Source organism: Suncus etruscus, chromosome 12, assembly GCF_024139225.1.
Source record: "Suncus etruscus isolate mSunEtr1 chromosome 12, mSunEtr1.pri.cur, whole genome shotgun sequence".
Lineage (NCBI taxonomy): Eukaryota > Metazoa > Chordata > Mammalia > Eulipotyphla > Soricidae > Suncus > Suncus etruscus.
In genome coordinates this window covers 26,047,886-26,063,669 of record NC_064859.1, presented here as the reverse complement: position 1 = coordinate 26,063,669, position 15,784 = coordinate 26,047,886, and the positions used below count along the sequence as shown (strand labels likewise).

The window sequence follows — 15,784 nt, the reverse complement described above, 5'->3', positions numbered from 1 at the left end:
TAGATACCATATTTTCTGGCGTATAAGACAACTTTTGAAACAAAAAAAAGTCAACCGAAAATCGGGGGTCGTCTTATACGTGGAGTATATTCCGAAAAATGTTTCAATATGCCGCTAAACGAAACAAAAAATTCAGGCCACAGAGTTTTGGGCTCCCAAACAGTACTCAGGAGATCTGGGGGCCACTTCTGGCAAAACCCAGCTCACCGTGTTGGTGGATCAGTGCTAGGGTTCGAGGATGGGGTATTGTTTGGTTCATTTGTGGGGGAGATTAACTGACACCACCAGGGAATTGTCAGAAAAGGTGCCTGTGATAAGGGACTAATCACTGCAAGGCTGCTCGGACCGCCTCTCTAACTCAGCCAAACCAAGCAGGTTTTTCATGCATGCAAATTAGACAATGTTCTGGACCCGAATCTACACTGTAAAAAGCCTGCTCAGATTGGCCAAAGTCAGAGAGGAAGTCTATGACAGTATAACCTTTGAACCTTTGCTTGTTGTGATTGGCTCACTGTGGTACATACAGTTGAAGCACAGGAACATTCTATCTGATACAGCGAATATAGGCCTAAACCTATGTTTTAACTGCAAAATTAGGGGGTCGTCTTATACACCCAGTTGTCTTATACACTGGCAAATACGGTACTTGGAAAATCAGAATGTCTGATCTTGCTATCTAAAGTTCATATCTCTGGAGGGTGAGTGGGCTTGGTTTGAAGGAACATATTAGGGAAAAACCTTCTAGAGGGAGACAAAAAGTTCCAAGAACTATGAGAACCTTGGGGATAAATGGCAGGATATGAAGGGAAATGAAGTGGTAATTTTCGAAGAGACAATTTTCTTTAAAGCCAAGCTTGAGAACCTGTAATGTATTAGCAGCACCTACTTAACTAGGGATTGAGAACAAAACTGAGTCTGTCACTGCAGAGACCAGAGAATAACCTCAGAGAAGGTACCATACCCAAATTCTTTTTAGTTCTCTTGCAAGCATTATAATCAGACTTCTTTCACTTTACGTACTGCACAGAATCTAGAGAAGCTTACAATAGCATGTTAGGATTGGGGTGACCTCTGCACTGCATTACTCACTGACACTGACGCATGAGAGATTCCCATTTACATAAAGATGACCAAAGGTGGGGCCGGAGTGATAGCACAGCGGTAGGGCGATTGCCTTACATGTGGCTGACCCAGGATGGACCTCAGTTCGATTCCCACTTCCCATATGTTTCCCGAAGCCAGGAATGTTTTCTGAGCTCATAGCCAGGAATAACCCCTGAGCGTCACTGGGTGTGGCCTGAGGGGAAAAAAAAGAAAGATGACAAAAGAAATTGTCCTTCCTAAACAATGGAAAGGGCAACTTGGGAGAGTTGGCTTCCATAAGCTACAGGGCATAACAATTCCAAGTTTATGTTTAAACTTGTGTATTTTTTCTGTCTACTACTCTCTGAATATTATTTTTTTTAAACTTTTATTGATTGATTGGTTGGTTTTTGGACCACACCCAGTGGTGCTCAGGGGTCACTCCTGATTTCTGCACTTAGAAATTGCCCCTGGCAGGCTGGGGGACCATATGGGATGCCAGGAATTAACTGGGTCCCTCTCGGGTCAGCTGCATGCAAGGCAAACGTTCTACCTCTGTGCTATTCTCCGGCCCCAAGTCTCTCTGATTATTTAACTTTCAGCACATCTTTTCTTTTAAAATATGAAACAATAATACCTGGATGCATTGTCATAGGAACAAACAAGTATAAAATGTAAAAACTTGTGAAAAAGGGTAAAATGATAACAGTGTGTAAAATAAATCACTGAAATTTCTGCCTTCTCTCTCTACTTCTGAAGGAGAAAACTTGAAGTCCTATGAGGATTAAATTAACTGGGACTAGTTAGGTATAACTTCTGCTAGAATAATCTTTTTCTACTTATATAATACAGAAGATCAATGGATCATGATTAATAAGTTAATGAACAAAAACACACAATCAAAAAGTCGATGACTAAAAATACATATGATAAAGTCCATATCAAGTCCATATCAATTCTAATCCAAATATATGTAAAATATTTTGAAAAGACTTTTAAGAAAATATAACTTACTATAGCAATTAAGTATATTTAAATGATTGTCTATTTTGATTACAAAAATTGCATGATACATAATAGGAAATTTGAAGGATATGGAAAATTCTGAGGTGTAAAGTAAAAATTATTCCATAGGAAGGAACAATCTATTTAAACTCACTCTGTCTCAGATTTAGAAATGCCTATTAGACATTAGGAAAATAATATCAAATTAAAAATTTATTAAGTAGCCAGAGTGATCCTCAGAACGTACTCATTTAACTAGAAATTGGCCTAGAATTCCCAGAGTGACCTCTGTACTCCCTGGAGATACATGGGAATGTCACACAGAAGATTTAATACAGTGGGTAAGGCACTTGCTTTGCTTGCAGTCAACCTGGGATTAATTCTCAGCATCCTATATAGTCCTCTGAGCACTGCCAGGAGTAGATTTCTGAGTGTAGAATCAAGAATAATCATTGAGCATCAACAGGTGGTGATCTAAAAATAAATAAAGAACATAAAATATTAGAAGAATTATTTTTATCTTCATTTATTATTATTATCATTATTATTATTATTATTTACCTATCTATTTTTGGTCGATTTCTCTGTTTGGGTGTTGTTATTGAAGCTGTTGTTCCCAGTTATACCTATTTTTTTCTCTTCTTTTCTTTTCTTTCTTCATGTGCTATGCCATGTTTCTTATCTCAAGACCATGGCGTTTTTTTGTTTTTGTTTTTGTTTTCGTTTTTGTTTTTGTGGTGCTTATCGTTATTGTTGGAATCCTCACTGGATATTTGACACTTCTTTTTGTACTGGTGGAGTGTTTCATCTTCTTTTTCTCCTTCATCTCTCAAATCGATGATGAGAGCCTCTGGAAGGATTCCGCCCACTTTAGGAGTATTAGACTTTTACCCTAGTTTATTACTTTTCTCTTCTTCAAACAAAAACTAGCTAGTCCTGCCTCCCAATTAGAGGGGGAAATAAGGGAGGCACCAAGACCAAACAGGTGCAAGACTACTATGTAGTAGGATAGGTACATAGGGGACCACATATTCTAGCAGCCCTGGGGGTGAGGGAAGAGGATATGGGAGATAGGACAAAAACGGAGGTGTAGGGAGGACAATTTGGTGATGGGAACCCCCCCTGATTTTATGTAAATATTTACCTAAAATATTATTGTCAACAATATGTAAGCCACTATGATCAAAATAAAAATTATATTAAAAAAAGAAAAAAAAAAGAAAAAATATATTAGAAGAATGTAGCTAACAACACAATCTTCAGGAGCTTATTTTTTGTATGTGTGCAACAGCAAAGACACTGTTAAGACTTACTTGTACAAATAAAAATGTATCTATATTTAAACCAACATAAATTAGTATGCCAGGTCTGTAAGTCCAAACAAACAGTTCAATAGAAAAATAATCAGATGCACAAATTATGAGGTATCAGAGCAAAGATGGACAGTAATCACAAACTAAAAAGTTCTATCTGAGTAACAAAGACATACTAAAAAAGCTAATGAAACAGCACAGTCTCCATATAGATCAGAATGATTTTCTAAAATTTCAGTTGATAAAGACTAGAGAAAAAGATTCATATCTAGTAGGTGGGAATTAAAATTCATACAAGTTCTCTGAGAATTCTTTTAAAATATGCAAGTTCTTTCATTGATCCAACACTTAATTGTAGAAATTTAACCTAAACTGGTTAGTAGATCATTAAATTCACCTAAACAGATTTTTATCAGTTATATTTATAGTAGGAATATGAAAATAATACCTAGCAGTAAAGGCTGAGTTTTATATCAAGGGATATTTGTATGTTTATTCAGTAAACTACAATTCAGGTATTGATGGATGTCTTAAAATAGTACCTTTTTTTTTTTTTTTTTTTTGGTTTTTGGGCCACATCAGTGACTCAGGGGTTACCCCTGGCTATGTACTCAGAAATTGCTCCTGGCTTGGGGGACCATATGGGACAGCAGGGAATGGAAGCACGGTCCTAGGCTAGCGTGGGCAAGGCAAATGCCTTACCCCTTGCGCCACTGCTCCGGCCCTTTAAAATAGTACCATTTTATATAGTATTTTCATAATATTATTTTGTAAAGCAAAACCAAAAAAGTACAATATAGAATAGCGGATGATATATGTACTAATTCTATGGATAATAAGTATAATTGTGAATCTATGTTTACAGAAAAATCTTGGAAGAAATGCACAGAGATGTTAATAGTACTTACCTAAACACTGAAATTACACATTTCATTTTTTTCTTTTTATTTTATAAAAGTTTTCTATAAATTGGGCCCGGAGAGATAGCACAGCGGCATTTGCCTTGCAAGCAGCCAATCCAGGACCAAAGGTGGTTGGTTTGAATCCCGGTGTCCCATATGGTCCCCTGTGCCTGCCAGGAGCTATTTCTGAGCAGACAGCCACGAGTAACCCCTGAGCACCTCCAGATGTGACCCAAAAACCAAAAATAAAAGTTTTCTATAAATTATGAATTAATTATACATTTTAAAAGAATAAATACATTTGGAAAACTAATTTCTTCACAGAGAATTTTTAAATAATTTCAAAAATCTGCCCTTCACTATTACTATAGTGGTTTGGGATAGCTTCTAAGTTGTGTTGTCCTTTTTCCTTGTCTCCTTGCATCTGTCTATTTACCACAGATAGGTTTGCATCAGTGATGTATTAGTAAATACTCAAGAAGTGACTCTCTAAAGAGGGACTGGATGCAGAATTTGCCAATTACTGTGGTGTAAATATTCCTACTATGGCTGATTAAGGTTTTCAAGGTGACATCACTGAATACAGATCGAGAAGAGGTGTTCAAAAGTACCATAGTATAGTCTTTTACTTCACAGACACAGTAGATGGCAGTTATTAAAGGAGTAGAAATAATAGTAAGCTATGGTACATAAGTAGGAAAGGATGAGTTGTTAGTAATATTTCCTTTAACAGAAAATATTTCACTATTAAGTTTGGCTGGCTGTGTTTTACAGCCAGTTCACAGAAAATGTAGTAGTTCATTCTTATAAGCAATATTATTTTTTTATTTTAATTATTTTTAAGGAATTGGGGACACATGCTATAATGATCCTTGAGGTATTATTGGTTTTGTGTTTATTATTGACCTCCAGTGGTACTTAGGAGATCATGTGGTATTGGAGATTGTAACTCAGGTTGGTGGAATGCAAGGCAAGCACCATAGTCTCTGTACTACCTCTTTGGCTCATGAAACAATATAGATAAATCTATCACATTTCTGCCACATGCTCTCCCCCTGCATGTTATTGTAGAACTTATGATCTCCAGCACAAGGTTGCTCTTGTGCATGTTTTTAAACAATCTACCCTTTTGACACAGCAGCTTGGGTCCTTCCTTGTCTGAGACATTGCCTCCTTCCCCATCAATATGCCCACCTCCTCTCATAACCTTTATTGTCCCTCACACTCTTCCTTTCCTCTTCTCTACTCACTTTTAATAACCAAGACTTTGTGCTCGTTGTGTGGAAAGAATTTGTAATTTGCACTTTCTCACAGAGTTCTAATGAATCTTTGGTATATAATAGATCGGGGCGTTAACACAGAACCTGGCACCTCATAAATAGAAGTTGTATTGATATTTTTATTTTATTTTTACTATCAGCATGAATTATTCTAAATAGAAAATAATTATTTAGGCAACTTACTCAAAATTTGGTACTACTTTAGTGACACTTTTATTTGGCAAACTTCCTTACATGTGCTTTTGTTCTGAGCCTCCTCTTTACCTTCCTTCTTTATTCCTTTCTCTTTCTCCTTGATCATTTCTGTTTTATGCATTTCTTCCTTTTCTATTTGTACTTTGAAGATAGACTTTGAAGAAGCATTGATTTGTTTAGGTTCCTGGCTGATCAGAGAGGTCCTTAAGACTCTTTTTGCCTGACTGAGGACAAACCTCTTCATTCATATTTTTTCTTCAGTAATGACATACATGCTCCTTTAGTTCACGATCACACATGCCACCTTGATGAGATATCTATCATGAGTAACTAAATCATTATGATTAACTATGTCTGTTTTTGCAGTCTCTTAAAGTTTTAAAGTGTTGCTTCACTCAACTAAAAAGTAAAAATAGTTCATCTGCAGTGTTGTTAATACAGAGCTGCATTGGGGGTCTTGTGAGATTATTACATGTAAATGCATATTCATGCTATTGTAGAAGTGACTTATTCTTTTAATACACATACAAGGAGGAAGTCAATTATCCTACACCCTTACTCCACTACAGATCCCTTTCCTCCTTTCCACTCCCAGTGGGGCATTATAATGATTTTTTTCCCACTACATAGCTGTAATGATGAAGAGTATGGCTTTGATCCACTTCAGAAAAATTGTCATTCTGCCACTTACTAGCTTTGTGGCATTGGGTAGAACCTCTTCTATTTCTTATTTCCTCACTTATAAGTAAAGATACCTTGTCTCTGGAAGGATTAAATGAACAATATATTGCAATCTCTTAACAAACTGGCAGACACCTAGAATGAACTTTTTATTGTTTTTGAGTCACTATATAAATTAAAGTTATTCATGATTGAGTTTCAGGTATAAAATATCCCAACACGGGGCCGGAGAGATAGCATGGAGGTAAGGCGTTTGCCTTTCATGCAGAAGGTCATCAGTTCGAATCCTGGCGTCCCATATGGTCCCCCGTGCCTGCCAGGAGCAATTTCTGAGCATGGAGCCAGGAGTTTCCCCTGAGCAGTGCCGGGTGTGACCCAAAAACCACAAAAAAAAAAAATATCCCAACACAATTCCTTCACCAGTTCTATTTCCCTACACCAATTAAAGATATATTTTTGGTTTTTGTTTAATTTCCATCCATAATCCTTGCATAGTCTTAATGACCTAACTTTTGGTATTTTAGGGTTGCATGTATCTACCAGGAAGTACAATCAAGGAGATTGCCACAAACCCAGAAGAAGCTGGGAAGTTTGTGTTTGAGGTTATTCCAGGTAAGTGACAAATTGGGGAACAACGTGACACAGTAGACTCCCATTTTACTTAGGATGAGGTGACTGATCAGTTAATCTATGCACAATTAAGAGATGTTATAAATGGAGTTAATGAATGTGCATAGGTTAATGAATACTAGCATTAAGTGAACTACATGGGTGGTGTGTTCAGTCCAGTTGCATTTAGCATTCCATAAAGGTATTTTGGATCCAGAAATTCCACTACATATAAGGATACTAACCATCCTTATTTGTTAAAAGAGAGCTAGTGTAGATGAGCAGTGGGACATTTAAAAAGTACTAGTTAAAATATACTCTGGTCTATTGATATGGGACACATTTAGCAGTGCTCAGGGGTAATTCTTGGCTCTATATTCAGGGGTCATTCCTGGTGATACTTGAGGGACAATATTAGATATCTGGGATCAAACCCAAATGTACATTGCTCTGAGCCCTGTTTTTATGTTTTATTAGGAAAAAAAGAAAAATAATTTATTTTCAGCTTTTTTCTCTCTCAAGTAGTCCACTACAAGTACTCCCTGATATTTTGTCTAATGTTTATTATTCTTTCTTCTTGTTAAAAGAAAAAAACCTACCTATCCTCACTAGAATATCTTTACCCTTTTCCAACAAGACTATTTCTATTTCTAGTATTACTTTTCTTACACATTATCCATGTAGCAATCCACAGTATTACATACCCCAAACATAAAACAATTTATTTAAGATATGTGACCGACAGCAAATTTACCCTGATGTCAAAGAATCTAGTGCCCTTGAAGATTTATGGACTGGAATAAGTTGATGGGTTGTCTTCCTTTTTTATTTTTTTTATTGCAACCATTGTGATTTATAAAATTCTTCAGAGTTGGGTTTCAGACATACAATGTTTTATGGGCCAATTCTACCATCAATAGTGACCTTCCTCCAGCAATGTTCCCAGAGTAGATCCCATGACACCACCCCTGCATCCCAGAGTGCCAGCTTAACAGGCCCATTTTAAGTTTTAGTCTCATGATTTCATTGTTGTTGACTCCAGCTTGGACATTTAGTTCTTTCCTTTCTTGTTTATTTATTTTTGTTTTCTGAGCCACACCTGTTGGCGCACAGGGATTACTGCTGGCTTTGTGCTCAGAAGTCACTCTTGGCAGGCTCAAGGGACCATATAGAATGCTGAGAATAGACCCAGGTCTGTCCCGGATCATCCTCATGCAAGGCAAATGTCCTACCTCTATACTATCATTTCGGACTCTGCTCTGTCCTTTCTTAACACCATCAATGCATCTGTGACCTCTTGGTCCCTGTTCCTCAGTTTCATATTTATGTTTCCCCTCCTCCACTCAATTTCTTTCTTTCCCCTTGCTACACTCTGAGGCCCAGAATGTTCTTGATAAATCCAATTTAAGACACTGCATTTCTTCATGCAGTTATTTTAAATACAACATATAAGTGATAGCCTTCTGTATTTATCCCTCTTCTGATTTACTTCATTATCATATCTTCCAGTTCTATCCATTGTAATAAATTGCATGATTACATCATTCCTTATAACTGTGTAGTATTCCATTGTACATATGTACCACATCTTTATGATCTTCTCGTCAGTTCTTGGACATCTAGGTTGATTCCAATTCTTAGGTTTCAATGATTTGTCTTCACATATCACTTATACTTGCAACAATACTCTGAACTGCTAGGGAAAATCTTACACACACACACACACACACACACACACACACAATTCCTTCAGATCAAAAAAATTGCTGACTGAGATGGTGATGACATTGTTGACTCCAAAGTGTTGGACTATATAATGGCATAGATGGATTTGCTAACTTGTATGTATGGCAGATTTTTTTTAGGGAAGAAGAAAGTGATAATAGGGCTTTAGTTTGGAAAATATGAAGTAATTCTTTCAGTTTTTATGAAAAAAGAAACCAGTCTTTGGAATAATTCATCTTATTGCTGTGATAGATGTAAAAAGATGTCAAGGGATTTAGAATAGTTATTGGGCAGGTCAATTTAAAGTCCATGCTGAATGTATAAGGGTCCCTAAAAAAGATAACATGTGAGTTAAGTTTTAGAGAATGACTAGAAATGAACTTCTTGGGCAGGAGAAGAGGAGAACAAGAAGGGGAATTTATTTCTGAGGTGAGAAATATAAGGAGGCCAAATGTGACTAGACAAGTGTTGGACAGATGTTTAAATCAGAGAAAGTTTATGCCTATGGGTAGAGCTGCTAGTCATATGCTTTGTGTTAGTTTTAATTTTACTCAGAGAGAGACTATCCTAATATCCTAAACACCCTAATAACTGGTTTCTTATATATGCTTTAAAATCACTGAGTTTCACCTTCTGGATTCAGTACATCTTGGATTTGCTTCATCAGTTCTCCTGACCAAAAGATCAGTCTTAGGAAACCTACAATCCTACTGAGAGCTGGATGTTTCTCAGTGGGGTTTCTCTTTTCTCAACAAGACTAGAGGATTTCTCATGAAGCAAGACAAACTAAAATGTTATGTTCTTGACAACACATAGACTAGGGTAGGCATAGGGGTGGGAGAAGGATGCTCACAAATTTGAACAATGTCAAATTTGAGCAGTATGGGTCAATGGAACCTCTACTGAAGAAGAAAGGAGACTAGTGACTCATTCTAAGCTTGGTAGTGATTTACTGGGAACAAATGAGGTCTCCCTCTATCTCAATTTTAGTTCCATTATCTGCCATGTTATCTATTATCATCTTGAAATGATACAAGAGCTATGTTCTTTCTCTAAGTATTATTGTGATTCATATAGAATTCATTGATTAACCCTGATCACATTTTGTTTCCCATTCTACTTCTGCTATCAGTTCTCAGTTCACAATACAAACTCAGTTTCTGAATAGCTCGGGATTCAATGGACTGACATGTCTGGAGAGAACTAAAGATCTGAAGATAAAGTTTTGTGATATAGATTGGTTTAAGAGATCATAACAAAAGTGGATTTGAAAAGTGTTGTCCTTACATTGCAATAAAATACAGATTTGGACACAACTGGGATGCTAGTATAAAGTAAATTTAGAAAGAAAAATTCTCAGATGTGAGAATGGGTTAATGTCTACAAAGTCACTCAATAATTTAATAATATCTTATAACAGGTTTGCTGTTACTGTCTTTCCCTTCCTAGCACCTGTGTTTGATGCTCTCCTTCCTTTATTCTTTCTCCCTGTTTTTCTCTTTTTCCTACTTCTCTTGATCTCCTTTATACCTTCTATCCCCTCTATAATTTCATCCTTTTTCCTATCACTTTTATTAGTATCATTTGAGGATACCAACCCAAGAAAAAACATTCACATCTGTCTATGAACTTGGGCTTAAAGTAAAAATGCTATTGTCCTGACACAATTTGTTCATCAAGCTTGTTGAAAACCTGCCATTTGCAACAATGATTGTAGTAGTAGTGATCAGGAAGTAGGAAGCAGGAAGTAGGAAGTAGGGCGTTCATAAGACATGTGCTTGTAGTCATCCCATTTGAGTAATGGTTTTGTGTCCTTCTACTTCTACAGCTGAGTTCAGTGATGGCTTAGGAGAGTAGCCATGATCAGAATAGCAGGCTGAAGTCCTTAGACTTGTATTGACTGATCCTACTTCCTCTAATACCAACATGGTCTTTCTTTTCATGAGAAAAAGAGTGGGCGAGTACAGTTAGAGAAATAACTACACTAACAACTATCATGACAATGTTAATGAGTGAAAGAAGTAGAAGCCTGTCTCGAATATAGGCAGGGGTTGGGGTGGAAGAGATGGGGGGGGGCATTGGTGGTGAGAATGTTGCACTGGTGAAGGAAGTGTTCTTTTTATGACTGAAATCCAAACATGTTTGTAATTATTGTGTTTAAATAAAGATATTATTAAGAAATAAAAAGAAAAAATGCCTTCTATTCTATTAGGAGCAACTCTCAGTCCAACTCCTCCTGATTTCAAACCATGGTGTTCAGATCTGCCTGTATAGTAAGACCCTCTTGAAAATAACAACAACAACAACAACTCTACAACTATAGTTTATCTATAGTTTTATTCAGTTCCTCTGAGATTAAGCAGATGATGTTCTGCTTTGGTGGTTGAACAAGGAAGCATTTCAGGTTTGATTTCTTTTTGCTCTAATCCAATCCCTACTCTAAGACCTTAATTAATATTCTTCTTTCTCTAGCCTCAATGGACCAGAATCGTGCAGGACAGGATTCCTATGTCCTCATGGCCAGCTCCCAGGCAGAAATGGAAGAGTGGGTTAAATTCCTTAGGAGAGTTGCTGGCACACCATCTGGAGGTAAGAACACCTGCAGATTTCTCAGGAAAGGTATATGTGACATCTCAGGGATGGGAAGGATGTAGCTGTCAAACTAAACCCTCCATCAGTGGTCCTGGAAGACCAGAGACAATTCTGAGGCCATGTACATTGTCACTTCCAGTTCCCCTCCTTAAGGTCAAAGCCCATCTAGATTATCTAGAAGGTATCCAGGCCATCTGCACTCATGTTGGTGAATAGTGAGGGACTGAGACAGTTCATGGCAAGAACTATGATGGAAACTGAATTAGGCTGATCAGATCAACCTAGGAAAATAAAAATCCTGGTAATGAGGGATAGTTAGAGCAAGAAGAAGGTCATGGCTGAGATCTTTTGTGGTGTGACCACACTAGAGCAAGGGTCTGCTTATAAAACCAACAATGAAAAAAATAAGTGGAAAAAGCATCTGAAGATATTAAGTGATCATTTTCTTCCGCATTATAGGAACATAGTTTTATTAACTCCAGAATAAATAATTAGTGCATATTAATTAATGTACTACCTGTTATTTTGGCAATGATTTAGGAAGAATTAAGTAACACAAATGTTAAACACTTGTTTAATTGCTTGATATTTTTTTTAAAAATTATGATCTCTAGGATCAGAGATATCGTAGAGGGGTTCAAGAGCTTCCTGGTTTCATCTGTAGCACATAGTTCCCCATGCTCCGCCAGATGTGAGGCCTGAGCACCACTGGGTGTGGCCCCCAAACAAGAATAAAATCTGATTTTATAACAACTTAATGGAAATTTTAAACAACAGAGATATTTTTACATTTTTCATCTAGCCACTCTTCATGTAACAATATATTTTCCCATAATGACAAAAGTAGGGTTTGTGTAATTTAGTATCTTTCATTTTATAAGTAACATCTTCTATGTTGCTATATAATTCCCACTGATTTTTTTGTGGCATTAGTTGGCTATAAAAATTGGAAATAATTTACAACAATGTTACATAACCAATGAAGATTTATTGGGTAGGCACTGTACTTATTAAGTGGAATCAAGAGCAGATAATGAAGATGTGCGGGACTGGGGGCAAGAGTCTACCATCAGCACTGGGTTTATCTTCTTGGTTTCTCAGGAGTATAAATAATCTCTTTCCACTTTTTTCTCTTAAGTTACAATTTTTGTCAAGTTAGCTATCCCAAAACCACAGAGATAGTACAGAGCTTAAGACACTTGACTTGTGTTTTTTTTAAAATAATATCTTTATTTAAGCACCATGATTACAAACATGATTGTAATTGGTTTCAGTCATAAAAAGAACACTCCCCTTTACCAGTGCAACATTCCCATCACCAAATTCCACCATGTTCCTCCTCCCCCACCCCCTGCCTGTATTCGAGACAGGCATTCTACTTCTCTCACTCATTAACATTGTCATGATGGTTGTTAGTGTAGTTATTTCTCTTACTGCACTCGCCACTCTTTGTAGTGAGCTTCATGTCATGAGCTGGTCCTTCCAGCCCTCGTCTCTATGGTATGTGGGCATTATTACAATAATGTCTTATTTTTCTTACAACCCATAAATGAGTGAGACTATTCTGTGTCTATATCTCTCCCTCTGACTTATTTACTCAGCATAATAGTTTCCATGTGCATCCATATATAGGAAAATTTTATGGATTCATTTTTTCTGACAGCTGCATAGTATCCCATTATGTATCTGTATCACAGTTTCTTTAGTCATTCATCTGTTGTTGAACATCTGGTTGTTTCCAGATTCTTGCTATTGTAAATAGTGCTGCAATGAATATGGGTGTGCAGAAGGCATTTTTGTATTGTGCTTTTGTGTTCATACAGTATAACCCTAGAAGTAGTATAGGAGGATCATATGGGAGCTCAATTTCCAGTTTTTTGAGGAATCTTTATATTGTTTTCCATAAAGGCTAGACTAGATGGTATTCTCACCAGCAGTGAATGAGAGTTCCCTCGTCTTGTATGCCGCCAATTCAGTTTTGATCCTTGGGCGTTGCTAGAAGTGAACACTAAGCACCACTGGGTATGGCTTAAAAATCAAAACAAAACCTTCAATTCAAAAATGTTAGCAGTTCTTTTGTACTTATTTCTATCTCAAATACTCCCAGTAAGGCCATGCATAGCCATTTAAACCCATTTAAAACTTCAAAAAAGAATGTCAGTTCACTTACTTTACCATGGGTCAGGAAAACACCAGAGGAGAGGACTAAGGAGTTGGGACAAAGATGCTGGGCTGAGACAGGCTGCAAGAAAAGATACAGCCTGGAGTGCAAAGCCAGAAACCAAGAGTTTGCTGTGACTATCCCAGACAGCTGCTTCTTATTGGAAGGGAGCAGTTTCAAGAGCCAACTCTTATTTTTTTCAAGATCATGGCATTTTATGTGCAACCAGGCTGAGTTGAGACATTTATGTGTTTTTTAGCCTCCATGGTCTTAGTTGTAATTTTTCTTATAGCCCTGAATTAGAGAAAAGTAAAACCACTCCACATGCCATTTTTCCAACCCTAAGTGAGCAAGTCTAAATCAGGGTCATGTATGAAATAATCCAAACAAGGCTGAGAATGAAACACATGTAGTCTGGCATCTTCTATCTCTTATGGAGAGCAAGCTGCCTGTCAGAACTATGGTTGGTTTTTATTGAGTACAGAGATGACCCCCATTGCTCAGGCTATCCTCAACTTATCCTGCCCAGGTTTACATATAAGACAATCTTTGCAGGGGGGGGGCAAGGTATAAACAAACAGATACAAAGAAACTAGGAATAATCTTTGTTTTGGGTAAAACAAGGTATAATCTGATGGTGAAGCATGAGCCACATTGACAGTAACATTTGCCACTTTCCCAGTCTAGTGCTGGAGGCTGACTATGTCGCCAAATACTTTTTTTTTTTAGATTTTTTATTTTTAATTGTGAAAACAAAGATGCAAAGAAAGAGGACAAGTTAAAGTTACAATGGGAGGACAATCACTCATAAACAGAATTCTTAGAAGAAATCCCCTTGCTGACATCTTAACTATGAACTTTCAGCCAAAGAATATTAAGAAAAATAAAACAGAACCCATGTACAATTAATTTGTTCCTAAGTCCCAGATTGTAGTACATTATAACATTTCTTAGCAGTACACAAAGCAATCTAAAGCCATAAAATTTATGTAACTCCTTAAACATTGAAGGCATAGTATTTTTTTATAGTTCCATGCACATGCATATTAGTTTAAGTTAACCTCAAAAGTTTAAGTGTTTTTTTTTTTTTTAAGGATTGGAGTCAAAGGAACATAGTAAAAATGGTGTTAGAGTGGCAGTAATTGTTTGCATAGGCCCACCAAAATATGGGGGACATGGGAAGGAAAAGCCTTGGCTTAAATACAAGGAGACCCTACCCCTGAAGTTTCCTGGCATAAGACCAACTCTAGACTCCAGGCATTCTAGGTTGTTCAATCCAAGTCATTGTCTGTAGTGCCAATACACTTTTATTTTTCACACAGTCTCTGTTGTTGGTATCATGTTTTTGTATTAAAGATCCTGAATCTGAATTCCTACATTGAAGTCAGTATGGTCCTTCTGGCATGGGGTTTGGGGAGACCCCAGGTCGCCAACTACTTATGCACCTACTTTAAGTAAAAAAAAAATTGTCAGTGTATTTTGACTGACATCTGAGTGCATGTGGTATTCTCTGAGTCTGTCATTTTGAAGCTCTGAGCCCTGTTGTTATGCACAAGAGGATTTCTCCCACCACACGTGAAAAGCAAGTCAAACATAAGGCCTGTAGGCAGCAGAAAGTCCTGGGAGAAGTAAGAACACAGCCCTGTTTATTTCTTCCAAGAGCACAGGTTTGCTCTGATGTGACAGCTCAGATGTTTTTTGAAGCCTCTTATTAAAGTAAAATCATAGATGAAAAGACATCTTTTAAAAAGAGAAATCTGGGTGTGTCTATATGTTTAAAAAATAAGTAAAAAGTCCTTAGGGTAGAACCAGGAATCCCACAAGGAACAGAATATTCCTTTGAGTTAGAGTATGTCTATAGGCATAGTGCCAGTTAATAGCAGTTAACTATAGATAATGGACAGATTGTCCCATAGGGTAAAAAGGTGAGGCTTGGTGATTAGCAAGACAGCTTCAATAAAATAGAAGAGGAAGGTATGACAAATTTTAATGTCCCTACCTCCCCCCACTCTCACTCCTACCCAAAATGAGTGTTTGAGCAAAACTAATGGGCTGATGGGCTGCCTCTGAGAGAAATGGTCTAATATTAATACTGAACTCCTTCCCAGTTAGCCTGTCTTCAGGCACATACTTCCTGTGACTTACACTGTTTGGGAACAAGGAGCAAGTCAGACATTTGTTCTTCCTGTTTGTAAGACAGGAAACTTAGATCCTGAGGAAGTAAGTGATTTGTCCAAG

General features: G+C 37.1%; 1 protein-coding gene across 1 annotated transcript in view; it reads left to right on the top strand.

Moving 5' to 3' along the window:
* The window catches only part of ARHGAP25 (Rho GTPase activating protein 25), a 101,098-nt gene that overhangs the window by 53,317 nt on the left and 31,997 nt on the right, over positions 1–15,784 (top strand). The window contains exons 3-4 of the mRNA XM_049785051.1: positions 6,984–7,071; positions 11,266–11,382. Coding sequence (XP_049641008.1) covers positions 6,984–7,071; positions 11,266–11,382 — 205 coding nt within the window. The remainder of the gene's footprint in view (positions 1–6,983; positions 7,072–11,265; positions 11,383–15,784) is intronic.